Here is a 27,111-nt window from a genome sequence, read left to right on the forward strand (position 1 = left end):
CTAAGCATGTAGAGGGCTTCAGAGAAGAGATGCAGGAATCCTGGGACTCCAGGCCCCAGAGGGAGGGAATGACACAGTGGAGAGCCCTCAACATTCTCCTAACAGGTACAAAGATCAAAGGTCACAGTGCTCTACCCCAGGGCCAACCTCAGTCACGACAATGGCATTTCTGAGAAGGACTGGGCTGGTTCAGTGCAAAGGACATTGGTAAACAGTCTTTAGGGGTAAATTAGCAGGCAGCTAGGACAGTGGTGGCTTCTGCCTGGCAGCACCTTCACCTGCCTTCCTCCTCCAGGGAAATACTGGCTTAGTCAGGTTGTCTAGGCAGCTGACCACTCTTAACCAGGCTGCAGGGACAGCCAATAACCCAAGTTTGGCCAGATATGGTTTTCGTATCTCCTACCTTTCTACCTCCACCATGGTAAACCACATAATTGATTTATGGACAGGCCTGAGACATACGCTAAACTCAGAGACTTAATTCTGGAGCTATATCTGCTGGGCAATAGAAGTGGCCTTTTCTCTGGGGTTGCTAGTAATGGCTGGATGTGAGCACAAAGCTCCTACAAGGCTCTGGTGCATGGCCCTTTCATGAGCCCTTGGTGCACGGCCCACAATGGAAAAGAACAGGAAGCAAACCCTGGTGCATGGCCCTCCCATGATCCCCTGGTGTTTGGCACCTGAGGAGAAGAACAGGAAGCAAACCCTGGTGCATGGCCCTCCCATGAGCCTTTAGTGCACAGCCGGCCCCCATGGAGAATAACAGGACGCAAATGGGGCAGAAAAACAGAGACACATCAAGTCTCCATGGTGTGCATTTCTCTGCCTACATCCAGTTACCCAAGAAACTAGTGACCCTAACTTCTAGGTGCATCAACTAATAGATTTGCTGAATTCAGTTTCAGTTCAATTTCCATTGCTGGTGTGTGTGTGTGTGTGTGTGTGTGTGTGTGTGTGTGTGTGTGTGCATGTGGAAGACACCTTGGGTGTCACTGGGTCCTGGGACACACCAATTAGGAGAGTCCCAGATTTCATTTGTTTCCATCCCACCAACACTGGGATTACAGGCGTGCACTGCTATGCCTGACTTGATGTGGGTGCTGGGAACTGAATTCACCGGGGCCTTCCAGCTTCTATTGCAAATGAGCCATATCCTTGCCCTTTACGTATTTCTTTGTTTATTTATTTATTCAGGCAAGATATCCCCTTAGAATACAGGCTGGCTTTGAACTCAGGTGTTCCTGCCCTGCCTCTCAAGTGCAAGAATTATAGCTCTTTAGTCTGCTAGTCCAAAGTGACCTAGAAAATGGCCAAGACACTTAAGATCATGCTCAACTTCCTTAGTGATCAGGGAAATGCAAATCAAGACAACATTAAGATACCATCTTACACCTGTCAGAATGGCTAAAATCAAAAACACCAATGATAGCCTCTGCTGGAGAGGTTGTGGGGAAAGGGGTACACTCATCCATTGCTGGTGGGAATGCAAACTTGTGCAACCACTTTGGAAAGCAGTATGGCGGTTTCTCAGGAAATTTGGGATCAACCTACCCCTGGACCCAGCAATACCACTCTTGGGAATATACCCAAGAGATGCCCTATCATACAACAAAAGTATATGTTCAACTATGTTCATAGCAGCATTGTTTGTAATAGCCAGAACCTGGAAACAACCTAGATGCCCTTCAATGGAAGAATGGATGAAGAAAGTATGGAATATATACATATTAGAGTACTACTCAGCAGTAAAAAACAATGACTTCTTGAATTTTGCATACAAATGGACGGAAATTGAAAACACTATCCTGAGTGAGTTAAGCCAGACCCAAAAAGATGAACATGGGATGTTCTCACTCATATTTGGTTTCTAGCCATAAATAAAGGACATTGAGACTATAATTCGTGATCCTAGAGAACCTAAATAAGAAGGTGAACCCAAAGAAAAACATATAAGCATCCTCCTGAATATTAACCTTCATCAGGCGATGAAAGGAGACAGAGACAGAGACCCACATTGGAGCACCGGACTGAAATCTCACGATCCAAAGGAGGAACAGAAGGAGAGAGAGCACGAGCAAGGAACTCAGGACCGCGAGGGGTGCACCCACACACTGAGACAATGGGGATGTTCTATCGGGAACTCACCAAGGCCAGCTGGCCGGGGTCTGAAAAAGCATGGGACAAAACCGGACTCACTGAACATAACGGACAATGAGGACTACTGAGAACTCATGAACAATGACAATGGGTTTTTGATCCTATTGCACGTACTGGTTTTGTGGGAGCCTAGGTAGTTTGGATGCTCACCTTACTAGACCTGGATGGAGGTGGGTGGTCCTTGGACCTCCCACAGGGCAGGGAACCCTGATTGCTCTTTGGGCTGACAAGGGAGGAAGACTTGATTGGGGGAGGGGGAGGGAAGTGGGAGGCGGTGGCGGGGAAGAGGCAGAAATCTTTAAGAAATAAATAAATAAATAACCAAAACAAAACAAAGTGACCTAGAATGGAAAGAGCTGTAATGATTCAAAATAAGTCACCTTTTTCTGTCTTAGAGACCATTTTTTCCTTTTGGGTGGGCAAGAGACAGGGGCGGGTTCTCACTGAAGACAACGGAAGGTATTTGGGGAAAGGGGTGCAGAGGAGCCAGCAGGAAGAGGTGCAATATGGACTAGGCACCACCCAGACCCTTGCTCCACTTCCTTCTGTGAGCTAATGGCTATCTTCAGAAAGACATGTCCTTCCTAGATGCGACCTATGTATGACATGAGGACATAGGGACATGAAGACTAAGCAGTCACTAACTCAGGACATGTAGCCACCGCAGCTTCTGGGAACATCTAGCTGCTGAGGCCACCTTTGCCGTCTGTCCAGACCTGCCTGCCCCTCAGTGTGGGGATGGAAGGCTCCAGCCATCCTCCGTCAGAGCTACTGTAGAGACCCCATACGCAGATCACATGAACTGAGCAGGTAGGGAGTCAGAAGAGGCACTCAGACCCAGGACTAAGGTGGAAGGGGAGGAGCCGGGTAGGCTGGGCACACTGGGACCTGGAGGGGTGAGGCTGCTTCTGAAGAAGTGGGGTGATCACAGCTCCCGTTTTCCAGAGATAAACTGAAAGCAGGTGAGACAGCAGCGGGGAGGGCAGGTAAGAACAGGAGGCAAGACAGCGGGAGCGAGCGTGCGGAGAGCCTGTTAACAGGACCCTGGGGGAGGCGGGGAGGTTGGAGGCTGCAGGCAGCCATGACCCTGGCTTGGAGCTTCCCTAGACAATGAGGCTGATGTGGATGTGAGTGAACTGAAGGAGGAACTGTCAGGAAGGAAGGGGAGAGGCCAGGAGCCTGGATGAGACCTACTTAGGCTGTGCAGCCTCAGGTTTCAATCTGTGAAATTAGCCAACGCTTCATAATCAGCCTAAAATCATGGATTACACAGGACCTGGCCTTGGGCCTTGTGAAAACCCCTTCCCACCCACACCCCCTACACACATACAGCCTGCCTTGCTTTGTGTAAGTGCTGAGCTGTGGCTAAGTTCCAGAACAGCTCCACCTATTGAGCCTGCAGCAGCCTGGGGCCACCAGGCTTATGTCCATACCTCCAGTGAGCACAGAGATGGCCTGAGTACAAAATGCCACAGTGACCCTCTGCTAATGACAGTACTCACACAGCCCGAAGAAGATGCCTGGCTCCGGTGTGGTGACTTCAGAGACAGGGGAACTGGTTTGTAGCTCTAGCCCTTGTACCTACAGGATGGTTGGGGAGAAACACAGAGAAAAGATGTTTTAGTGGTACCCATACAGTTCCTTTACCAGATTCATTGCCCACTCCATGTCCAGGAAATCCCTGGATTTGTATGTCTTGCCTTCCTATGACAAGGTATGTGGGTATCTAGAGCCTGGGACTACGTCACCACAGCTCTGACTGGCAGCTGGGGGATGATGCTACATCAGGGTCTTCAGACTTTCTCAGAGTCTCCTGTGAACTCCTGTGTGAAGAGCAGGACGACAGAAGAAAAGGATAGAGGATGGGAGAGGGAGGAAGATGGGGAGGGGGGAAGAAAGGAGGAGGAAAGATGGAAGAGAAGGGAGGATGGGCAGTGAAGGAGAAAGGGAGAGGTAAGATAAGGAAGAGGAAGAGATGGGGAAGAAGAGAAGTGGAAGGAAAGGAAGAAGAAAGATGGAAGAAGGAAGGGAGACAGGAAGAGGGGAAGAAGAAAGAGAAGGGGAGAAGGGAGATAGAGAGAAGAGGTTGAAAGGAGAAAGGAAGGGAAGCAAAAGGAAAAAAGATGGCCTCAGACCATAGCAAGTGGTCCCTCACTTTGGCAGTTCAGAATTGGCATCTCAGGGGTGAGCTGAGACCCCTGTATTGTTAGAGTTCCTAGTTGATCCCCAGGGGCAACCGGGATGGACAGTTGTGTCTCCTGATAGGTCACAGTGGGCTGCTACACCCTGCTTGAGGTCTCCATGTAAGATCGATTGCTTTTTATTTAACATAATTCTCCTGGGCAAAGAAGCCTTCAGTGCTTCAGACAGGAATGGTGAAGGGCAAAGGAAGCGAGAAGTTTGTCTTTCCTAGAACCAAACAAACACTCTGGCCTTGCAGGTCAGGACCATCAACAGGTTCCTTGGTCCTTGACATTTGGAAAACACTGGGCAGAAAAAGGGCTTCAGGTCAACTCCATGGAGCCCATGGGTTGAGAACAGACTGTGCCATGCTTTGTGGCCCGGGGAAGGGTTGGAACATTTTAATTAATTGCCAACGTTTAAATTGAGATAAAACCCAGATTTCTGGCTTCTCTTGGAGCACAAGCAGCAGTGGGTGATGAGCTGTCTGGGCAGAGCTGCAGTCCCTTCTCAGGCTCCCGCTCACGGCCCTCCTACCGCATGCCTGCCTGGCCCTGCTGCTGCAGCCGCACTACAATGGGAGGCAGTCTGTGCCAGCCACAGCTTCCCTCACACACTCCTGTACTCACCTGGCTCCCGGGTCTTCTGCTGTCCCACCTTCTTCTCACTCCTCTTTCTCTTCGTTACAAGAAGACCCTCTCCTAAGACCCTGGGGCTTCTCCATTTTCATCAGTGGACCCTGACAAGGGCTCACTGTTGCCCATTTTCTTTGGCATTGTGCACTCAGGTTCTGACTTTGACTCCTTCACGGTGTACCCTCAGTTAAGATACTCAATCCATGCCCTCAGCAGGAATACAACAGTCCCTACTTGAGGGCCATCATGGGGTCAGGCTTGCAAAGCCTCTATCATTAGTGAGCTTGGGTTAGGTCATGTTCTCGGGCAGCCATGGTTATGCTTACTGCTTTATGTGTATAAGTGGCTCTAGGGGTAGAACCTAGGCCTCGCATGCCAGACAGTACTTCTTCAACAAACTACATCTGGACCTTCTTTGTGCTTTTTGAGACAGCATTTCTCTAACCTAGCCAGGCCAGTATGGAATCCATTCTATAATGGACTTGCCTTGAGCCTGCGGATGGCTGGTTTCCAGGCCTGTACTCACAGGCTCAGTTCTGGCCATTGTTTTAACTGCAAGGCTACCTCCTGTAGGCGTTTCTGCTCTACTCACAGTGGTGAGCGATCAGAAGCCACCCCAAGCACACCCATCTGCCTGCAGGGCTGCCAACCTCTATATTATACATGCATGCGCATGCGCCACACACACACACACACACACATGACACTGAGCACAACATCCAGCCTGTAATTCCTGGCTTTGATAAAAATTTGAATCCTTACTTCACTTTGGTTTAAAAAAATAGTAAATAATTAGAGAGTGAAATATGAAATGCTGAATAGAAAATGAAATAGAAAAATGGGGCCTGTCAAGGCAGCGGCCCCAGCAGGGTAAAGGACACCTGCTTTACTTTCCCTCCCTGCTCTGAGTTAGGAGCAGCAATCCTCTCAGGAGCTGTCCTAGCACTTGGGAAGCTGAGGCAGGAAGACAGTAAGTTCAAGGCCAGACTATGCTGCATGGTGAGACCTTGTCCCAAACAACAAAAGGGATCCATTTAGGGGTACCCCCCAGCCTCACTCCAGCCCTACCTGGTCCTGGGCACCCAAGCCAGCCTGTGTGAAAGGCCGCTCGTCCTGACCGTCACTGTCGGCAGTGCTGGGCCTCTTCAGTGCCTCTTCTGGCTGAAAGCCACACAGGCTCTCAGCATCCATATCAAATGTCTCATCCAAGCAGAATATGGCCTCCAGGATGTCCTCATCCATGGTGAAAAGGATGGTGTCTCCAAAGTGCTCAGGGGCTGGGCACATCACCAAGAAGAGAGAAGGTTGAGCTGGCCTAGGCCCCAGTGATCTGCTCTCTAGAACATGTTCTCGTGTCCCACACACTACATGATCACAAGCAGCTGACAGTTCCTGGTGTGAGCCAACAGCTCAGTCCCTGCATTTCACCAAGCTGAGCATCACACTGATCTACTGTTGGGACCTCATGGAATGAGAATCTTTGTTATCTGTCACCGAATAAGTCCCTGGCGTGTGAGAGGCACTAGATGTCCAACCCAGATCCCAGAGTCTGTTTCTGCAATGCTGGGCATGGACCCCAGGGACTTGTACATGCTATGCAAGAGATCTACAATGACCTATAGTCACAGAGTCCCCTTGCTTTAAATCTTGAGACAGTCTTGCTAAGAAACCCAGAGTGCCCTTGAACTCCGTCTATAATCCACATGGGATGGAGCCTATGGGAAGTGGTATTTCAAACAGCGTGTATGGGGAAGGTGGGTAGTCTCAGGGTGATTTTGTTATCTGTGCTTAACCCTCGTGCTGGGACTGCAGGTATACACTGCTTAGCCTGGCTTCCTGCAGGCCCTTTTATGAAGCACTTCCCCTACAAGGTATAGGAATTATGCTCCCAACCTTGGGAGCTGGGTTCCATGGGAGCTAGGAAGCCCATGGCTTTCCTAAAATACCCCACCCCTTTACCTTAAGGCAAGAAAGATGCTACAGTTCACGACTCTGACTTGTATAAAAGCCCCTCCTCAGGCTCAGGATCCTGGTCCCTAGACAGACACTTGGTGTTAGGAGGCCAGCTCTGGCTCACCCACGCTGGAGGATGTGAGAGGTCACCATGTCTATGAAGAGGACTTTATCTGTCCTGCGCTAGCTCATGAGTTTCCCCTAAATGCCTCAGTGAGCAGCAAACAAGGACTTGTGGAACATCCCCACAGATATACTGTACCTCCCATCAGGGTTCCAGAGGCTTTGGCGATTTCTCCATCAAAGATGCACTGAGTATCCAACAGCATAGTGATGTCCTTCACACCACGGAAGGAGTGTATTCGGGACTTATTGTAATTCCAAATCCTAATCAGGGCAACTTGGCAAGGGTGCGTGAACTCGATGGAGATGGAGTGGGTCATGCCTGGTGTGAAGGGGGCCAGCCAGACGTGCATGTCATCCTGGGTCCTGTTCACTCCATCTATGAGGTTGGAGACTACACGTGGGTCTTTTCCGTAAGCTGGTAAAATATTGATGTCAGGGGGGTCTGCTGTAATGCTGGAAATCTGTACTGGCTCCCCTGTGGAGCTGAATATCTCTATGCCATTGAGGCCAACATAGTGTCTGTCTCCCCATGTGGACTTGATGTCAATGACCAAGTGCTGTCCATAAGGGAGGACAGGGATTTTAAATTCACTGTCATCATCTGTCTCTATGGAGGGTTCCGGCTCCTCCTTCCTGCAAGGGCCTGGGGGCTCCTCACACCGGCTGCTCCTCTGCTGCTTCAGGAACTCATCTAGGATGTCCCCCTGTGGCTCCAGGGCGGAGATGCGGCCCCGGTGGGCACGGTCGAAGGCAGTGAGGGAGTCCCAGGATGCGTGCAGCGCATGCTCTTTCTCACCGCACAACTGCAACCAAGACAGGGTCCCGGTGGCCTGAGTGTCCTCTGAAAGAGAGAACATAGGAGTGGGTAGCACCCCATTAGTGTCACACCTTGAAAACTGCCTTCTGCAGTGGCTCTCAGCTGCCCTGGCGTCCCACGCCTGAGAGGCCCTTGTGACAGCTGTGGGCCAAGGCTTCAGGAGTGGTGAGTGTGGAGCACAGCTTCCAGTCCCACACGACCTTCAGTGTTGGCCTTGGACTCTAGACTCTCATTTCAGAAAAGACAGCTATTTTTAATAGGTTTTGAACTTTCTAGGAGTACAGTTATTATACGAATCAGGAGAAGGGCTGAGTTAGAATCTTGAATGTTCTAATCTTAAGGCTGGTATGTTGCAGGCTTGTCCTCCACACTGAGGGGGTGGAGCCATTAGGAGGCGGGGCCATGTACCTGAAAGGGACTCTGGATGTTGGTCTCTGTTCTTCCTTTCTTTGCTTTCCAGTTCCCCGAGGTGAGCAGCTTCCGTCACCACATGCTGCCACCAAGGCATGCTGCCTCACTGCAGGCCCAAAGCAACACGGCCTAATACTTCAGGCCTGGAGGCTTTGAAACTGTGAGCCCTGATAAAGCCATTCTTTTTGAAGTTGTCTGTCTCAGGTACGACGACAGGTAGCTGACCCAGGAAGGCTACTTCAGTGTTGGAAAGGCTACCAGAAGTCACCTCACTTTGAAACTCACATAGCCAAAGAAACATCATCGCCCCGGGGTCTGGGCTGATCACAGTGTGGGCTGCACTGCACTGAAGGCTGGCTTAGTCACGTGACTCTGACAGCACTACCAGGCATTATTTAACAGCAGGAAGGATGCTCAAGAACGGAGATGTTAAATCTGCAATCCCAGCACTTGTCTGTGGAGACTGGAGGACCGCAATTCAAGGCAGTCACCTTCACCGAGTGTATTAAAGGGTAAGGAATCTGCCTGCTCCCACACATGGAACAAAGCCCAAGTCCTGAGCATGATGACACAAACCAGTCCTCGGAGGGAGGCTCTGACACCCCTCTTGGAATCTAGGAGCTCAGTGTAAACACCTCAGTGGTCTATCCTGGCCCCCAAACACAGCCAATGATCATCACCCACCATTCTGAGTGGGCAGGGGCATGCAGCACTGCCATTCGATGTTGCTTTCATACTGGGCAGTGCCTGCTTTCTAGAGGGCTTGGTATCATCAATTATATCCTCTCTAGAATCTTCCAACACTGCTTCCTACAGCTCGCTCTGCCTGAAGATATACATAAATCTCTGCTGCCTAGAAAAGAAAACCTGCCAGATCCCGTGGCTTCCTCCCATCATGCCCTGTCCTCCCTTTTCTGTGCAGACACACTACTTCCTGTTGTAATAGCGGCCTCTCAACCCCACTCCAAACGCAGTCTCCCTTCTTTGGGAACAAACCTCAGCTTTCTGGAGACCCTCCCACTTGTCGGCTCTCCACACTGATGCTAAGGGGGCTGTCATTCCCCTGCCTGAGCCATACTGATGGGATACAGGGTGGAATTGTGAGGGCCCATTTGACTGTGAGGAACCTGCCTAAAAATGACACCAACTTCAGAGCAGGAGCCAAAAGATACAGAGACACCCTGAGGCCTTATCTGAGCTCCTGCACCCACCTATTCCTGAGAGTAGACCCCTGGTGGCTTTTTGCACTGTGGATGCCTGACACCTATGGTTCTCAGAACTTTTGATGTGACTTTCTACAAGAGACAGTGACTTCTCAGTCTTTTGTGGTCTTCACTTCAAGCATGGCATCCCAGACAAAGTTCCTGCATTTGGTAGTCCCTGTCCTAGTGGTTTAGGAGACATACCAATTCAGCTTTATATCTCCTGACCCAGAGAACTAGCTAAACAGCTCTTCTTTCTTCTTTCTTTCTTTCTTTCTTTCTTTCTTTCTTTCTTTCTTTCTTTTTTTCTCTCTCTCTTCTTTCTTCCTTCCTTCCCTTCCTTTCTCCCTCTTTCTCTCTTTCTTTCTTTCTTCCTTCCTTTCTCCCATTCTCTCTTTTTCTGAGATGGGGGGGGGGTCTCACTACATAGCTCAGGTTGGCCTCAAACTTGTGATCTTCCTGCTCCAGTCTCCAGGATTTCAGGAGCACAGCTATGCCCACCATACCCAGCCTACCCACAGCTTCTTATCACAGTAGTGCCACCCTCTTTTTGCAAAGTCTAGGAGTACCTGAGACTCACTTGATCCTTGGTTCCCTCTGGCCTTGTTCTAACCCAGCCCCCATGGGTCTCCCAGCTCCCACATGGGTACTGCCCAACCTTAGATTCACGTCTGCAAGGGACCATCAATTCTAGCAACAAGACCACTGGGCTCCTTGCTGGTGGCAGTTAGGAAAAAGTGGACAGGACAGGCACAGGAGAACCCACAAGTGATAACCTCCAGGCTGATCTGAGGGGACTAAAGGCAATAAGCTGGTGTCAACAGGCTTCTCTGTCCCAGCAAACACTTCCACATGCTGTCTATATATGGTCCAATCACTTGAACACTCTAAGCCATGAGCCTACAGCAGAGTTTGTCACATGCCATTCTCATTGTGGCTTCTCAGTTATACAACCCCCATCTGCCTCAACGCCACTCCGCTTTGCTCTGCCCCACCAGATGTCTGTCCAAGGACATATCAGGAGTCTTCTTCATTGGGGCTCTGTCCTTCTATGACCTCTGCTGGGAGAGCTCTTCCTCCAGTTGATCACTTTCTTCTAATGGCCCCTGCCACTTCATCCTTGTTCCCTGCCGTACCCCACTGCCACACACAGATAGCACGAGGTGCAAGAAATACCTAGGAAGTATTTGCTGGGACAGGAAGGCCTGTTGACATCAGCTTCTTGCTTCCAGTCCCCCGGATCAGCCTAGAGGTTGTCACCTGCGGGTTCTCCCACTCATGCCCGGTCCCCTTCTTCCTATCTGCCTCCAATAAAGAGCAGAGAAGTCCCCACATTATCTCCTCTCGGGGGCTGGTGTGACAAGTGGCAGAAGGAGCTCTAGCATGGGTTGTCATCACACGGGTCCCTGTGATCTGAATTCCTCTGACTGAAAGCAATGGCAGGGTTGGCCTGCAAGCATGCCAGGAGACACTAAGCACCACACATCAGGAACTTGGCCGGCGTGCCTGTCAGGGAGCAGGGACTTGGCATTTCTTCTGAGTCTGCCTTCCAGACTCTTCTCGGAGTCACATACTTGGTTCTAAAAGGAGAGGTGTAGACTTTCTCCTGGCCCTCTCGAGTGTGAAGGCAGCTGGACATCCGTGTGTCTCCCTGTGTCTCTGTTTGCTGGGAACATACTCTGTCTACTGTTTAGGACGAAGCTAAGGCTTGGTCTGTCGCTGCGACAATCCTATCCTAAATCTGCTAGATGAGAAGTTTCTTTTTCCTTTTTTGTGGTACCTGATGAAACCCAGGGCCTTGCACACATTAGACAAACACTGTCTCATTAAGCCATGTCCCAGCCCCAATCCTAAACCCAAATGGGCAGCAGAAAGCAGTAGTGTCCATCTGCAATCTGGAAGGACCCCTGATGATGACATGACAGGATCCGAGGAGCCAAAGCCTCCTCCTGTGTGGCGTCAGCTACACAGCTCAGTGTTTAGAAGCTGCCCTCACATCTGCATCAACGGTTACTAACACGAGAAACAAGAATGGACAAGGGCAAATACAAGCACTGCCTTTCTTCCAGTGAACCTGCTTCAGCTGTTGCTGATTGGACAAGGGCTGGACACCTGACCCAAACCCACCAACCAGGCCCCCAGAGACTCTGGACCTGGCTGCAGGGCCCGGAGCCAGCATTCAGTCACTCAGGCCGGAGAGGCCTTTGGCTGCCTGTGAACAAACTAGTGAAGAAAATGAGGCTTGGTGGACTTGTGAGGAGAACCAAGGGGTCAGGGAGAAGTTGCTAGTAGCCTTTAGCATCAGAGTACCCCGACTTCTCCGCCTACTCCTCTTCACTGCTCACAGTGAAGGCTGATGGGACCTCATCTACCTGTGACCAAGGAACCTCGCTTCCAGAATGTAGATGGCATAATAGTAAAATCTGATTCCCTACTGAGCCACACTGAGGACAGTGGTGGACTCACCATGGTGAGGGTGGAGCTCTCAAGCCACTGTGAGCTTACTCACTCCACTAGCATCTTGGTGGATTCAGCCAGTACGCTTCTTGGAGGCCCAGGCATATAGGCTTTGGCACTGGGTGATGGGTAATAACACAATTTCTAAACAACTTTCTTCATTAGCAAAACCAGCTAACAAGTATTAAATCTCAAGGGCCCGATTCTTAATGTATCGCTGAGCCAAGCAGGGAAATGCCTGGCAAGAAACTAAAGTGAGACAGAGGCCTCTGAACTCGGACAGTTGGACTGCTGCCGTCACGAAGAACTCCCGCAGCTCCGTCTGTTTAGAGCCCAGCTGACCATTCAGTGAGCGCTGGCAGCCATGCTAATCAGCCCCAGGAGTACTGGCTCCAAGCAAGGACGGTATGGCTGATCTACGGTCAAACGCTATACTAGCCCTACTGGCTGTGAGAAAGAAAAACCCAGGAGAGTTACTTAAACTTCACTTTTTAAGTGAGTTTTAAGTAAGATGGGGCTGTCAAGAGGGTTCAGAATCATTAAGTTTGGACCAGACTTCGGCAAAGAGCAAGCATGCATGGATTCAGGCCCTGTAGCTGCTTGTCACCACTGTCCTGCCCCACAGCATGTCAGTTGAGCCAGGTTTTCACACTCAGAAGGCTTTGCTTTCTGTTTATATTGTGTCCTTTAATGTGTGTATAATTGTGTGTGCATGTGGGTGCATGTATACATACATAGATTTGCATGCTTGCAGAGGCTGGAGGACAACCCTTGGTGAACATCTTCAGGGACTGTCCACCTCCATTGAGACAAGGTCTCTTACTAGCCTGCATATCATTATTTGGCTTGACTGGCTAGCTAACAAGGGATCCTATGGCCTCTACCTCCCCAGAGCTGGGATTAGGTGGGTCTGAGCATCCAACTCAGATCCTCGAGTACGTTACCTACCAGCCCCCACACACCCCTGACCATTTTAATGTGTTTCTTGAGGCAGGGTCTTTCTGTGTAGCAGAGGCCAGTCTAGAGCTGGTGATGCTCCTGCCTCAGTGCCCTGAGTGGTTCCAGGCTTGATTCCATCACATCCCTCTGAGGTTTTCCTAATCTCTTCGCTCATTCTCAGAGTCTGGAGAGAGGTGGGCCACAGCAAAGTCGCAGAGGGCAGCAGGTGGTTAAGTGGGTTAGCCTGAGGGATGTGCTCTGCATCTCATGTGCCACATGAGGGACCAAGCAGACACTCACTGGACACAGCGAATAGAGATGATTCACTAAGGGAGCGCAGGGGTTCCTGTGGCCACAGCAACAAGAGGCAGAATCAGAGTATGGTGACGCAGGCTAGGGAAGGGGGAGCAGGAGCAGCAACCATCTGCTGGTGCATGCCTCTCTGCCAGGGACCTGCCAAACACAGCCCACAAATCTCAAGTGACATCTAGAATCTCTGCGGCGCAGCTCGTATCCGTTACAGTGAGGAAAGGGACACTTTGTAGGGACTGTGGGAAGAGGGTGAGAGGAGTCAAGACTGAGGCTCGGCAGTTTGCAGGGTAGTAGGTGACACAAGCTGATGTCTCACTCAGGATTGTCAAACACTTCCCAGGTGCCAGGCTCTGTTGCGTCACTGAAGGCCCTATCTTGTTTGTCCCTCACATCTCGAACAAAGGTGTGTCACATCCTACCTTACAGATGGTGAGCAGAGAGCCAACACATAGCCAGATTTATTCAGACGGCTTCACTATAAGGCACTCCACAACACAGGGGCAAGTCTGAATCACTCTGGTGCCCTCTTATACAGATGGACACAGAATCTCCTTACTCAGGATGAACATGGACATACGGACAACACCCTAAGCCCCCTTATACATTCAGGATGTCCTTACAGATAACCCACTGCAAAGACTATGATGGTCTCAACCTGAACTCTGCCAACAGATGAAGCTTCTGTTTTGTTTTCTTTCTTTCTTTTTTTTTTTTTTTTTTTTTGGTTTTTCGAGACAGGGTTTCTCTGTAGCTTTGGAGCCTGTCCTGGAACTAGCTCTTGTAGACCAGGCTGGCCTCGAACTCCCAGAGATCCGCCTGCCTCTGCCTCTTGAGTGCTGGAATTAAAGGTGTGCGCTACCACCGTCCCGGCTTCTGTTTTGTTTTCAATACTGGGTTGAGTTCAGGGCCTTGCATCACTGAGCTACATTTTGAGCGCTTCTACCTCTTTGGAGTTTTGTTGTTGTTGCTGTTGTAGCATTTTTTTTTGGTTTGTTTTTTGTTTGTTTTTGGTTTTTTGAGACAGGGCTTCCTCTGTGTAACAGCCATAGCTGCCCTGGAACTAGCTCTGTAGACCAGGCTGACCTCAAACTCACAGAGATCCGCCTGCCTCTGCCTCCCAAGTACTGGGATTAAAGGTGTGCACCATTACTGTCTGACTACCTCTTTGTTTTGAGACAAGGTATTACTGAGTTGACCAGGCTGGCCTTGAACTCACTCTATAGCCTAGGCAAGTCTTGAACTTGTAACTCTCCTGCCTTATCCTCTGGAGTAGCTGGGATTACAGGTTTGAGCCATGAAACCTGATAATTTCTTTTTGACACACACACAGAGTGGTTTCAAAATAATCACTATCAGTTGCTAACACTGTAAAGAAAGACTTCTTCATATTCCAGTTTGTACCAACAAAAGAAAAGGAGACTGGCACACTAGTCATGTACTCCTGAAGGCCAGCAACAAGACTGTGGAGTGATGGCTGCCTCCTTCCAATGGCCTTGGAGCCTCTTAGCCACCACCCTACACCATCTGGAGGTTCTTTCTATACTCAGGCTAGTGTTCAGCATCATCCTGGGGGTGTTCAGGATGTGTTCAGCATCATCCTGGGGGTGTCTTCTAACAGAGTCAGGGAAGTTACTAGGGACTAATGTCTTTATCAAAGATAAAGAACGAAGTCCAGTTGAAAAAACCATGTATGGCAAAAAAAATGGGCCAAGGGACAGGTCCTGGCACCAGTGACAATCACATCTAGGAGTTTAACATGCAGAGTGCCTAGTTATCCCTCATTTGTCCCACTCCTCTAGCTGGGATAGTAGATTTGTGACTCCTACTTGAGAAAAGCCCCCTTGTTTTATAGATAAGGAAACCAGGGTCCAGGGAGACAAATGGCTTCATGTCAACTGAGGCTTCTCGAAGCTTACCTTTGCTGGCTGGCTGGTCATCACCATGGCTACCACTGGTATCCTTCTTCAGGGCCCTCCTCCCACTAGCAGGGCGATCCCTGTTAGGAGGCTGGCTAAAGATGTCTAAGTCGTCACCACAGGCTTTAGATGATGCCCTCTGGGATCTCTCTTCAGTGATGACATTCCAGCTGCTAGTCCTCCCTTGCTCACGGCGAGGGCCTTTTTCCCTGGCCTCCACCTCTCCAGAAGCATCACCAATGACATCATCCAACAGAAGCCTGTTCTTCTGTTCCAGATCCTTTTCAGGACTGAGCCACAGGGGTTTGGGCTTTCTGCCTGCCTCTTTCTTGTCCATCCCTGCCAGAGAAGGCTGTAACCAGTGTGGGGTTTTCCCAGAGGGTTCAGGGATTCTTTTGCCTTTGAGGTTTTCCAGCTGTTGGATCAAAGAGGGTTCCTCTTCCAGAGGAGGACATTTCCCTGGAGAGGAAGAAGAAGGGATACTGGGCCCATCACCCATTGAGGCAGAGGCTGCCAACAATCTTACATCTTCCTGTGACTTGGACAAATTGTCTTTTGGGCAATGAGTAGAATTCACCCTTTCACCAAGGAAATCTCCTTGTGAGGAAACTGTCATCTCCACCAAAGCTTCAGCTGGCTGTGAGCAGCTGTGCCCGAGCTGCTCGTCCCCATTCACGCTGGCCATTCTAAGGGCACTTTTGCTTCCTTCCCAGTCAGCACGCAGGGCCTTCTCTGGGCTCTCAATCTTCTCACTCTGGAGGTCAACAGGGATGGTACAATCAAAAGGGGCCTTGCCTCCTCCTTTGTCTAGCACACCATCAAAGATGAGGCTTTTGTTGACATAGAGTTTCACATTCTTGGCACCAATATCGAGATCCTGAATGCAAAAAATGGAACAAAGGAAAGCGTGTGTCAAACTGTGGAAGTGAAGATGCCCCCAAACAGAAAGGTAAAGTGCCAGAAATGTGAGCATGCTAGAGCTGAGCCAGCAGCTGTGAAACGGACTCCCCTTTTCTCTCTCTAGGAATCAAAGAACTTTCTCAAGACGGCAGCCTCGGTGCTGTCTCGGCTTTCATCGCCTCCTGTCAGGACACTGGTTAATGGCCCACTAATTGGTCTCGCTGCTTCCTGGTCTCTCACTGCTTCAACCTGATTCACATTGCCACAGGAGTTCATCTCCTCCAGGAGCAGAGATGCCCCATCACTCCCTTGTGACACCCTTCACAGCTTTCACAGCCTGTAGCAGCGTTCATCAAGGACTGACTCCAGCTGGGTGCAGTGATATATGCCTGCTATCCAAGCACTCTCGAGGGCCAGGGCATAGTGAGTTTGAGGCCAGCATACACTACAAAGTGAGACTCTGTCTCAAAAACAAACAAACAAAAAGCAAAAACAAAACACAAAATGAAAAAACCCACACACACTCACACACAAAAGTCAATATGTATATGTGAAGTAAACGGAAATGAAGTGTGGCTCCTGCAGCAAGGGGACCTGCTGCTCAAGTCACATGCTGGCTCCTGGGACTCCTCCAGTGGCTCATAGTGAGGATCTTGAAAGCAGAGCCTGAGACAGGACTTGAGACAGGAAGTGGGGAAATAAGACGGGGTAGGAAGAAGACCCAAGAGTGTCTGAGCTCTGCATTGCAGGGGCAGTTAGGGTCCATCCTGTTGGGACTCTACAATGAATCCAAGGCACAAACCTTGGAAGTGTCCCCCAAAGATAGAATCTAATCCATTTGTGCACTGCTTGCTAAAGGTGGCCCTGGGTAACAGTGCCCTCAGACATCACAAGCTGGGCATGTTTCCACAGCACATAGCCCAGCAAAGCAGCTCAGGTGCAGCAGGGCCAGCACTCCAGGGACCCGCCCACTTCAGCAGCAGTTGTAGTCAGGGAGAGACCCAGGGGATGTGGGGCAGGTGTACCACGGCCACAGCCTTGATAATGGCAGTTTCTAGGGAATCTTTGCCCTACTACCAAATTTTCTAGATGTTTCAATTGCACAAGGATGTGGAGAATGAAGGCCAGCATGACATATAGTGACCTTCAAAGAAAAGTCCCTGTCCCCTCATAACCTAAACACATGCCTGCATCTGGTGCTTATCTATTCATGCTTAAAATAACACCACCCCTCCTCCAGCTACTGGTTACTCCCCCCTCTCCGTGGTACAGCTCTGCCCGGGCTTTACTGCGGAATATAATGTATACATCAAACAGTAAACACCTCTTTTCAGCTGCTCGGTGAGTCTTAACACGTACATCTCCCTGGAACAATCTCCACGCTTAGGCTCAGACGCCCATCACCCCAAGTTTCTTTTCACACTTTGAAACCCCTCTCCACTTCCCCAGACAACCACTCACCTGCTCACCATCACTACAGATTTTTACGTGTTGGTGTGTGTGTGTGTGTGTGTGTGTGTGTGTACACCTGTTGTTAGAGGACAACTTGGAGGAGACAGTTCTCTCCTTCCACTATGTGTATCAGGTCATCAGTCTTGACAGCAAGTGTTTTTATCCATGAGCCATCTCAACAGGTCCCTTTTATAAACTGACACTCACATTTTCTAGAATTTTGACATATAGCTTTTTCAATGGCACCCCTTTCTATATGGCTTCTTTCATTTAGCGTAATTACTCTGAGATGCATCGGGATGGAGAGAGGCTATGGTTTTCTTCCTTTCGATTGCTGTTTATTCTAGTCTACAGAGGTGCCCCACAAGTTGCTGTCACCCCTATAGTGAATCAGTTACTCCCACACCCCATCAGGTTCCTATCCCAACTCAATACAGAATCTGCTGTGCCAAGGCACCCACAGCCAGAGCAATGGCTTACCCCTGCTGTCTGGGTGATCACAGCAGAGCCCTTCTCTCAGCTATGAGAGTTATTTACAGGACTGGCTCATGGCCAAAGTCACAGGATCTCTTGCTCCCCTGTCATGGCTGGCTCAGTAGCATGAATAGGCAGCTATTCCTCCTCCTTCATGATCTCCTTGGCTGGGCTTCCAGTGATGATATGCCCATGTTATTTGGCATCTTCCTAGCTGGCTACTCCCCTGCCCAGCCTCCTTGGCTTGTCTCTGCTCCTGCAATCCCCACCAGCTCAGCTGGGCCTCAGTGACTTGGCTGCCCTAGGTTCAAGGCTATCTTTCTGAGTGTCTTGTACTCACCATGGCCCGAGGTTCTGAGTGCCTCTCTGATTTGAGGATGCCCATGCCCTACTCTCTAGTCCTGACCTCTCCATTGGCCCTTAAGGGATGGGTGTCCCTTCCGCTTCTCTTCTCTTGGGAATCTCAACCTTTATGTGCCTCAGATCCATCAAATACTTTTTAAAAACAAAACCAATAACAAATAAGGAAAACACATACCATGTAGCCCAGGTTAGCCTTGAATGTGGATTCTGTTGGCCCCTGGCTCTAGGTGCTATAGTTACAGTTCCCAACAGAGCTCTACATCACTTTCCCTCAGCCAAATCTCTCCCCTACTCAGTCAGCTTCCCAAACCCTAGGTAGCCCCTCTGATGACCTTGTCCCTGCCCCCACCACATCTAACCTGTCAGGAGGGCCTTGTTTCTCTTCTCTCCAACCTGACTTCATCTTTCACAGATACTGCTGCCCCAGTGCAGGCCACTGCCATCTTTCCAGAGACATCAGAATCAGCTAATTGGTCTCTCTGCTCCTACTCTGCACTGTCACCCGGCACACACACTTCATTTCCCACATAGCAGCCAGACTCACTTAAAAACAACTTCAGTCAGAGCTCAGCAGCCTCCTGGGTAACCATCCAGCAACTCCACGCTGTCAATCTCAGCTACCCTTAACAATCCCAGGTCCTGGCTTGCTGGTCTCATATACTGCTCCTTGATGCCATGGCCCACATCCTTCTTGCCTCCAGAGACTCCCCAACACCAGGCTCTAAAGAACACCCCACCCATTCCCCTCTATATCCTGATGCTCCTGAGTTCTTCCATCTCAGAAATGGTTTCTCTCATCAGCATTTCTGGAGGGTTAGGGACAGATGTTTGTTATGTTTGTTTGGAGAGAGGGTCTCCCTATGTAGCCTTGGCTACTATTGATCTACTCACTATGGAGACCAGGCCAGCGTCAAGCTTATAGAAATCTGTCTGCCTCTGCCTCCCCCGTGAGGGATTAAAGATGTGCTCCACCACAGCGGCCTAAGGGGGCTTTTTATTTTAGACAGGGTCCCAGACTCGAGATCTAGCATTACAAGCACTGGGATTACAGGCCTGCACCTCCATGCCTGCTTGGCTGCTAGTTTGTCTCTCCTAACCAAAGTGAATCTCTAAGTCAGCAGGGGTCCTCCACAATTGTTCGAGAATACAGCACATAGTAGGATCACGGCCATCATGAGGGAAGTGACACACAACTAGCCTAGACAGTCTCCTTAGACCAAAGAGCAAGAAAGGTGGCAGTCTGTGGCTTTTCTTCCCAGGCCACTCCTGCCCAGCTTTGACTTCTGATCTATGGTTAGCAGTTAGGGCTCTGAGGACCCAGAGCTATGAACCCACCTCATTCTCCATGCCTTAGCCTCCCTGCAAACTAAATCTGCATGCTCTAACTAAATTCCCAGATCACTGTGGACAGGTTTGCAGAGCAATGCAGAGAGCCATCACACCCGTATCCCACCGCAGGAACTCAGCGTCAATCATCCAATTGTGAGATGGCAGGCTACTATTTGCTGGCTGTCAGAAGAGTCGATGTTCAAAGTGCGCTTTTACATGTTTATATGGATGTGTGCTCTGTTTAGTGGAGGCACAGAGCAAGCGTGTGCTGTGAATTAATCAGAACACAGCTTGTGGAGGGGGATGGCACGGGCAGCCTTCAATGAGCTGTTCTGGAAATTACCACCATGGAAGCACTCAGCAGACAGAAACACTCATTTAAAGAGATGGTAGGGTGTAGATGGGGACCCATCCAGACAGTGGTGAATGAGTAACCTAGCTTTTCTAATGGGATGTCCGGCCACCTTAACATGTCTTACATGGACAGTCAAGAGCCCCACCTAACTATTGATGTCTACTGCTCAAGAATTATAACTGTGGCAAAGGAAGGCAGGTAAGGGACATAAGCGAGGTAAAGAAAGAGGGGCCGTGGTATTCATGAGCTAGTCATGGCCATGGGGAGTGAGGCCCCTGCCTGATCTGCAGCTTGCATCTCAGATATTTCCAGCACACACTACTGTGCCCGTGGCAGGTTTGGTGTGGGATATCTGGATAGGAAACAGAAACAAAAGTCTGTACTGCCCCACAGTCCCAGACACCCTGCAAGAAGCATCAGAACTTTCCTTCCTCCCTGTGTCTAGCTAGAGTTCACTTCTGGTTAGGGCCGGCACAGACTGAACTACCTGTGTGGGCAGAACTCTGGGTCCCCAGTTTCCTGAGTCAGCCCCCACATACCATCTCCTGCTTCCTAAAGGCAATGGTCCTGGCACCTTGCAGTGGGTGTGCAAATGCATACACATCCTTCCAGATTTTGTTCTACCTACAGCCACCACTGAGCATCTGTGGGGGATTTATTGTAGGGTCCCCGTGGATACCAGCATTGTCTCCTGCTGCAGTCCTGTGTATAAAATATCACAAATTTGCATATAACCTCCGTACACCCTCCTGCTTCCTCCAAACCATCTCTAAGTGACTTATAAAGCCTAATACAATGTAAATGCTATGGAAATTGTTATGCCACATTGTTTAGGGAAGAATAAGAAAAAAGATATGTTCAAAAGAGATTTTTTCCTGGATATTTTTTATGCTACTGGTTGAATTCTGGGATGGGAACCTGCAGGTAGGCAAGGCTGTTGTTATGTAAGTGGCCATATAAACATCAGCAGACCTCAAGGGTTTTACTAGGAAGCTTTATGGGGGTCCACACCTGCACCACAGAGCCCTGGGGCAGGGTCTTGCAGGTAGGCACCCCTCAGCAAAACTCTAGAAGAAAGATGCCTTTTCCTGTTGTAAGACCTAGCCTCTACCCCATGTCCAGTTACCAGTGCTTTACCTGAGGCTCTTCCTTCTTTACCCCAGAATTCAGTATGTTCAGAAATCCCATCCTTCTGACTGCATCACCTAGAACCATCTCTGAGTGTGCACTTGTGTGCAAGTATACTCTCCCGCTTCCCTTTGTTGAATGAGAGCTGTGGCGGTACTTGTTTTGATGCGGCCTCAAGTGACGCTCTGAAGCCCCATGGCTGCTATATGGTCCCTTTCCCAGCTCTCATTTCCCCTTCATGTTCTTTCTCTCTAATTCCTAAGAACCAGACACACTGAGATGATAATTCATGTTTAACACATTATAAGTATTATTGCAGCCAAGGTAACTGAATTAGCTTGCCAAGGCCACTTTCCTCCCTAGCCTGGCATGGAAACTGCCCCACCCCTTCCAATGAACACACCTACTATTCAGCAAAGGGGAGTGGTCATGTGACTTTCCTGAGGCAGAAATGGTGGGTGCAAGGCCCTAAAGTCACTGTCCCCAGCTCCAGCAAGGCCAGCCTATCCAGCAAAGCATCTGAACACAGCATTGGTTGAGTCCAATCAGGGTGGATCTGGGAAAGCAAACTGTGCCTTGAGTGACCACTCAGCCACAGTGGACTTCATCTGTGCCAGCCTGAAGATATCCATATACCAGACCCACTTCACAGAGAATGTGAACCAATCTCCTCTCTCTCTGCACTCAAAGGAGGTCCTAGACAGGGAAGCAACTGAGGCTCTGGGATACTTGGCTGGAGCGAGGGGTCTGCCTCCTCTACTGCTGCTTTCGCTGGGTTTTACCAGGCCTGAGACTGAAGAGCAGGCTGTTGTTGTGTCCAGAGAGTGCTCTGTCGGGTCTCAGGACAGGCTCAGCACAGCCTCCTCCAGGAAGGCCCTAGCCCTTCTGACTTCTGTCTCTCCTCTTGATACCAGTTGTTGAGGGCTTTGCTCTGGGCTCTCAGACTTGCTACTTGGCTTCCTGCCCCTCTGCTAACCATCTGTGTATGCCTGTGCCCACCAGGATGTGGGGCCTCAGTCCTGAGGCCTGCATTTGCTCAAGTTACTGTGCATGAGCTGCCAGAGCTCTGGCTCTATCAGGGAGGAACTCGGGAGGGTGACCAAAGCTATGCATCTTTGTCATGTGAACACTTACTTTTCTCAAGGGAGAGGGAGACAGTGGGATAGCAGACAGGAGAGGAAGGAACTGATGATCTCTTTTTTCAGGAGACAAGCTTCAGAAATGGTTAGAACTGCAGCTGAGGTGACCATAGAGGGACAAAGGAACTGGACCAGGACAGGGTGGGGGAGGCAGCATTAGAAGAGAGGCCAAGATGCTGTGGGTGGTGAAATTTTTTGTGGCCCAATAAATCTCTCCAATGACACAATAATCTAAATCAGACCAAGTCAAATGGAATTAGAGAAAGCCCAGGTTTAATGAATACCAGCACTCCCGGGTGGCTTTTCATCACCTCAGAGAGGAAACCGGGAAGAAAGACCAGAAAACCACGTGTTTGTTGCTGTTTAACTACCCTGTGGGAGTGGTCATGAGCATCTCTGGGGAGGGGTCATCATTTGGCGGGTTTCCTTGGAGGTGGAGCCTGGACTGAGACAACTCCCAGGGGAGGGGCTTGGGATGGAACTTCCACCCAAACATTCCAGACTCTTTGGATATATGGATGCCAGGAGCTGGGGTGAAGTCTTAACCGAAACATTTCAGACTCTTTGGGTATATGAATGCCAGGGGTTGGGGTGCTGTTTCCACCCAAACGGGTGGTAAGCAGGCAGGCCTGGATTTGGGTAGGCTGAGCTGGGGCATAGAGCATTCAGGGAATGAGGGGTGGGAAAGAAAACAACCCAGAAGGACTAAGGCCTGAGTCAGTAACTGCCACGCAGCTGTTCTGCCACTCAGCTGTCCTGATATGCAGTTATCCTGACACGCAGCTGTCCTGCTGTGGAGGCCCAAAAATGTGAGCCTGTTTTCACCTTGTCTGATGGTCAGAGAGTTTGAAAGTAGCTCAAAATTGTTGACAACAAGTATAGCTATACATCCCGACTCAAGATGAGGTTACTTGGTTCTTTTGACATTAAGATAGCTCATACAAGTAGGTCCATTCCATCCTGACAGATGGTCAAGTTATACAAGTGTACATCTGCTCCTTCTTTTATAATATGAGGTAACCTGGAGAGTGGCTGCCTTCAGGATACTTGGTCTAAGGTAGTTTCACTGCCTAAACAACAGAATGCTAATGACTTGATGTCTCAAAGTGTTAAAGCAATTAACTGTTCGAGCTGCCCTTTGTATCATGTTAAAGGAGTCTTTTGTTGCCTTCTTCCCCCTTTTGTATTGGGGTATAAAGGCATATGGGAAATTAAACAGGGTGATTTCAGTATTCACTGGAACTTCCTCTTGGTACTATTCTATGCTTTCTGCTTTATTATTTTCACATCTTTGTACTCTTTACTTACATTTCTCATCCCCACGCCCCTACCTCTGGCAAGAGGTGTCTTGTCGAGCCTAGTCCCCAATAACCTGCCACTCAGCTGTCCTGCCACTCAGCTGTCCTGCCACTCAGCTGTCCTGCCACTCAGCTGTCCTGCCTAGCACACCTTGCTCTTGGTTAAGAACATGGAGCCTCAGCTGCCATCCTGAGTTTGTATCTGCCCTGCTAGGAAAGCTTGGCCTAGTCCTAACCTCTGAGGTCAACATCTCAGCCTTATGCTAATGACCAGTCCCCTACCAAGTACTTTGCTTAATGCTACCAGGTCACCTACCTCATCTGACTAAATGTTTGCTGTGATCAGAATCCAAACCAAATGTTAAAAAAACAAAAAAAAAATCATGTTGAGATGATTTGAGCTGTTTAAATATGGAATGGTGATTAAATTAAAACAATAATTGCTGTCAGGCTTCATGATGTTAGCGACTGGGGTTATAACAGAGACACGCAAACTTGAGTGTCCAGAGGCACTGAAGTGTTTATGAACGAAAGGGGTCATAGTTAGGGCTCACATTCAAATGGTCTGCGATAGAACAGGAGTAGGGGCGGGAGAATGCTCTTAGGTCAACACTCAACAGTCCCTTCCAGAAAAGCAGCTGCCAATGCATCTGTTATCATGGGATGAACAGGTACACCCAAGCATGACTGCCCGTGCCCAAGCCATGTTGTCCCTAGCTAGGCTGGGTCCCCCTGCCCTCAGCATCCCTCAGATAGCAGCTGTGATGGCCTTTTAGAGCCTTTGGTCAGACTATCTCCTGTTCAGAGCATTCTAGTGATTCTAAGGCATGGAGGTAGGATGCCCAGGACTCATATGAGCATCTATGTGCATACAGGGAACATTTATGACATTAAGCTCATGGGTCTGAAGATTAGCATCACCAGACTAAGTCTTTGTAGACTGCCCCCTGGTGGGCAGGTTATAAGAGTGGCTCTTGTTCTGACTACTCTTCTCTTACCAAATAAGACCTAATGACTCAGGGCCATACAACCTGGTTCTGCCCCCTTTTAGGGCTTCCTCTTGAACTTCTGTGTCCCTCAGGCTTGCTTGTGTGACTTCAGTCTTGGGAGTTCCTAAGCATGTTCCTGCCCTCAGGGCCTTTGCTCTTGCTATGCCCCTATCAGGAACATTCTTCCTGTGACTCCTCTTCCCCCTACCCCCTGTGGTAGTTTGAATGAGAATGGCCCTCATGGGCTCACGTGTTTGAACTAGCTCAGTTCTCAGCTAGTGAAACTGTTTGGAAAGGACTAGGAGGTACATCTTCCTTGAAGAAGGTGTGTCGCTGGAGGCAAGCTTTGAGGTTTCGAAAGACTGGAGTCATTCCCAGTATGTCTGTCTCCTGGCTGTGGCTCAAAATATGAACTCTCAGACACCTGTCTCCATGCCTTTGCTCTGCCATCTTGGAATCTGTCTGAAACCATAAGCCCTATGAAATACTTCATTTTATAAGATGCCTTGGCATGGTGCTTAGTCACAGCAATCAAACAGTAGCCAAGACATTTCCCTAGTTCATTGTCTTCAAATCACTGAGCATTGCCTGAAATCCCAGACTCACTTATATCCTTGTGTGACCCTCCTTTTCCCTCCAAAAGATACAGAGCTATGCACACTCTAGAGAGCCATGTCTACTTGCTCCCTGTCGTCTGAGCACCAGGGCTGTGCAGCCCAATATACAGTCACCACCTTACGCATGACTATTTACAATGGAATTTAAACTTTGAAATGCAGTTTCTCAGGCCTACTGGCCACATTTCACTACCAGTGATGTATAGACTGGAGGTGACTCCTGCATTTGGCATTAAGGGTGAGGGTGGTGACAGCATTCCCGTTAACAAGGAAAGCACAGATAACTCAAGAGTGTTTAAAAAAAAAAGATGGTACATGGGGAATCAGTGGAAAGCCCATCTTTGGATGGTATATTTGTCTGTTTTCTGTTATTGATACCAAAATACCTAAGGCTGTGTAACTTTATCAAGAAAAGAGGTTTACTTAACTCACAGTTTTGGAGGTTCAAGGGCAAGGTACAGATATCCAGCTCAGCTTTGGTGGAGGCATCAAAACCAATAGCAACAGAGCAGGAATGTGTGGAAAGTACATGAAGAACAGAAAGCCGAAGAGCCCAGAGAGCGTGTCCTCTTTATAGCAGCCCTGTCCTGAGAGCGAGCACAGGGCCATGAGAACTAAGTAACCCCTTCCAAGGGCAGTGCATTGCTTTTCTCATCACTGTGACAAAATACCTGATGGAAACAACTTCTGGAAGGAAATGTTTATTTTGCTCACAGGTTCAGAGGGCTCAGCTCACTGTAGTGAGGAAAACATGGTAGAGTTCATCCCAGCAGATGTGAAGCAGGGTCTGTAAGGAAAAGGGGCCAGCCAAAGAAACACACCTTGGCCCTAAAACCAGAGCCAGTGAAAGAAACACACCCCGGCTCTGAGACCCAAGCCAGTGAAAGAAATACTTTAGCCCTGAACCCAGTACAAAAGAAATACACCCTGACTCTAAAACCAGAGCCAAAGAAACACACTTCAGCGCTAGAAACAGAGCCAGTGAAATTATATCCCTAGCCCTGAAATTAGAGCCAAATTTGCTGCTGACCAACTAAGCAGAAAACCAACCAATCCCTGAGCACAAGATCTAGCCAATCTGAGCTCAAGGGATTGAAATCTGACCCATTCCACCCTGAAAATTGTCTCCCTGGGAAAACTCCACCCCTAAGAAGCCCTATATAAGCCCTGCACCTATTCAATTTCCTGCTGCTCCTCCTCCACCCTAGCTGAGGCAGCCACTCTCCCGGTTCTTCCCTCCCAATAAATCTCTTGAATGAGGTTTGGGTGAAGACCTTTTTCATCAGGGCAGACACTGAGCCTGGGCAGAGCAGAGCTGTAATACTGCTGGGGAAGCCAGAGACGGAGAAGAGTGGGGCTGTAACACTTTTGCTGGGGAAACTTTCCCCTAGCAGAGCTGAGTTGTTACACTCAGGAGCACCAGGGCTGAGCTGTAACAACTGGGGAATCCCTCTCCTGCCAGAGCAGAGCTGTTACATTGGGGAAGCCTTTCCTGAGAGCAGGGCTGTAAGCTGCTACACTTGCTGTGACCTTGGCATTCCTTAGCTCCCCACTACCAGGATCCCTTTCCATCTGAGCTGCAATGTTTACCCGGTCTGAGTTACGGCTGGGCTAATCTTCATGGTTCTGCCTCTGGTGACCTACTTCCTTCAGCCAGGTCTCTCTTCTTAAAGGGTTCACCAGTCCCTAACACCTATCCTCCATAATGGGAAATGGGCATTCAGGACATGTACCTACAGGTGACCTTCCAGATTCAAAGCACCCCAGGAAGTATCCTAATGGCTTCCTAACAGATGAAGCCTATTTCCAAACCACAGCAAGACAGACAATCATCTATTATAGAGACTACCGGTTCCCTCCCTGCCATGACTGTCACTTTGTTAAGGAAACCCACATGGCTCTCCTGCTCCCCAGCCAGCCCAATCCTTTGTACCTTCCAGCTGGGTAAGTCTTCCATGTGT

General features: G+C 49.4%; 1 protein-coding gene across 6 annotated transcripts in view; it reads right to left on the reverse strand.

Moving 5' to 3' along the window:
• Positions 1–27,111, reverse strand: part of Katnip (katanin interacting protein) — a 176,307-nt gene that overhangs the window by 18,033 nt on the left and 131,163 nt on the right. For all 6 annotated transcript variants that reach the window (XM_057779249.1, XM_057779247.1, XM_057779252.1 and 3 more), the window contains 4 exons: positions 15,107–15,983; positions 7,189–7,893; positions 6,042–6,250; positions 3,660–3,738 (listed from right to left, as the gene is read on the reverse strand). In XM_057779249.1, coding sequence (XP_057635232.1) covers positions 3,660–3,738; positions 6,042–6,250; positions 7,189–7,893; positions 15,107–15,983 — 1,870 coding nt within the window. The remainder of the gene's footprint in view (positions 1–3,659; positions 3,739–6,041; positions 6,251–7,188; positions 7,894–15,106; positions 15,984–27,111) is intronic.

The sequence above is a fragment of the Chionomys nivalis genome, chromosome 8, assembly GCF_950005125.1.
Source record: "Chionomys nivalis chromosome 8, mChiNiv1.1, whole genome shotgun sequence".
In the NCBI taxonomy this organism is placed as follows: domain Eukaryota; kingdom Metazoa; phylum Chordata; class Mammalia; order Rodentia; family Cricetidae; genus Chionomys; species Chionomys nivalis.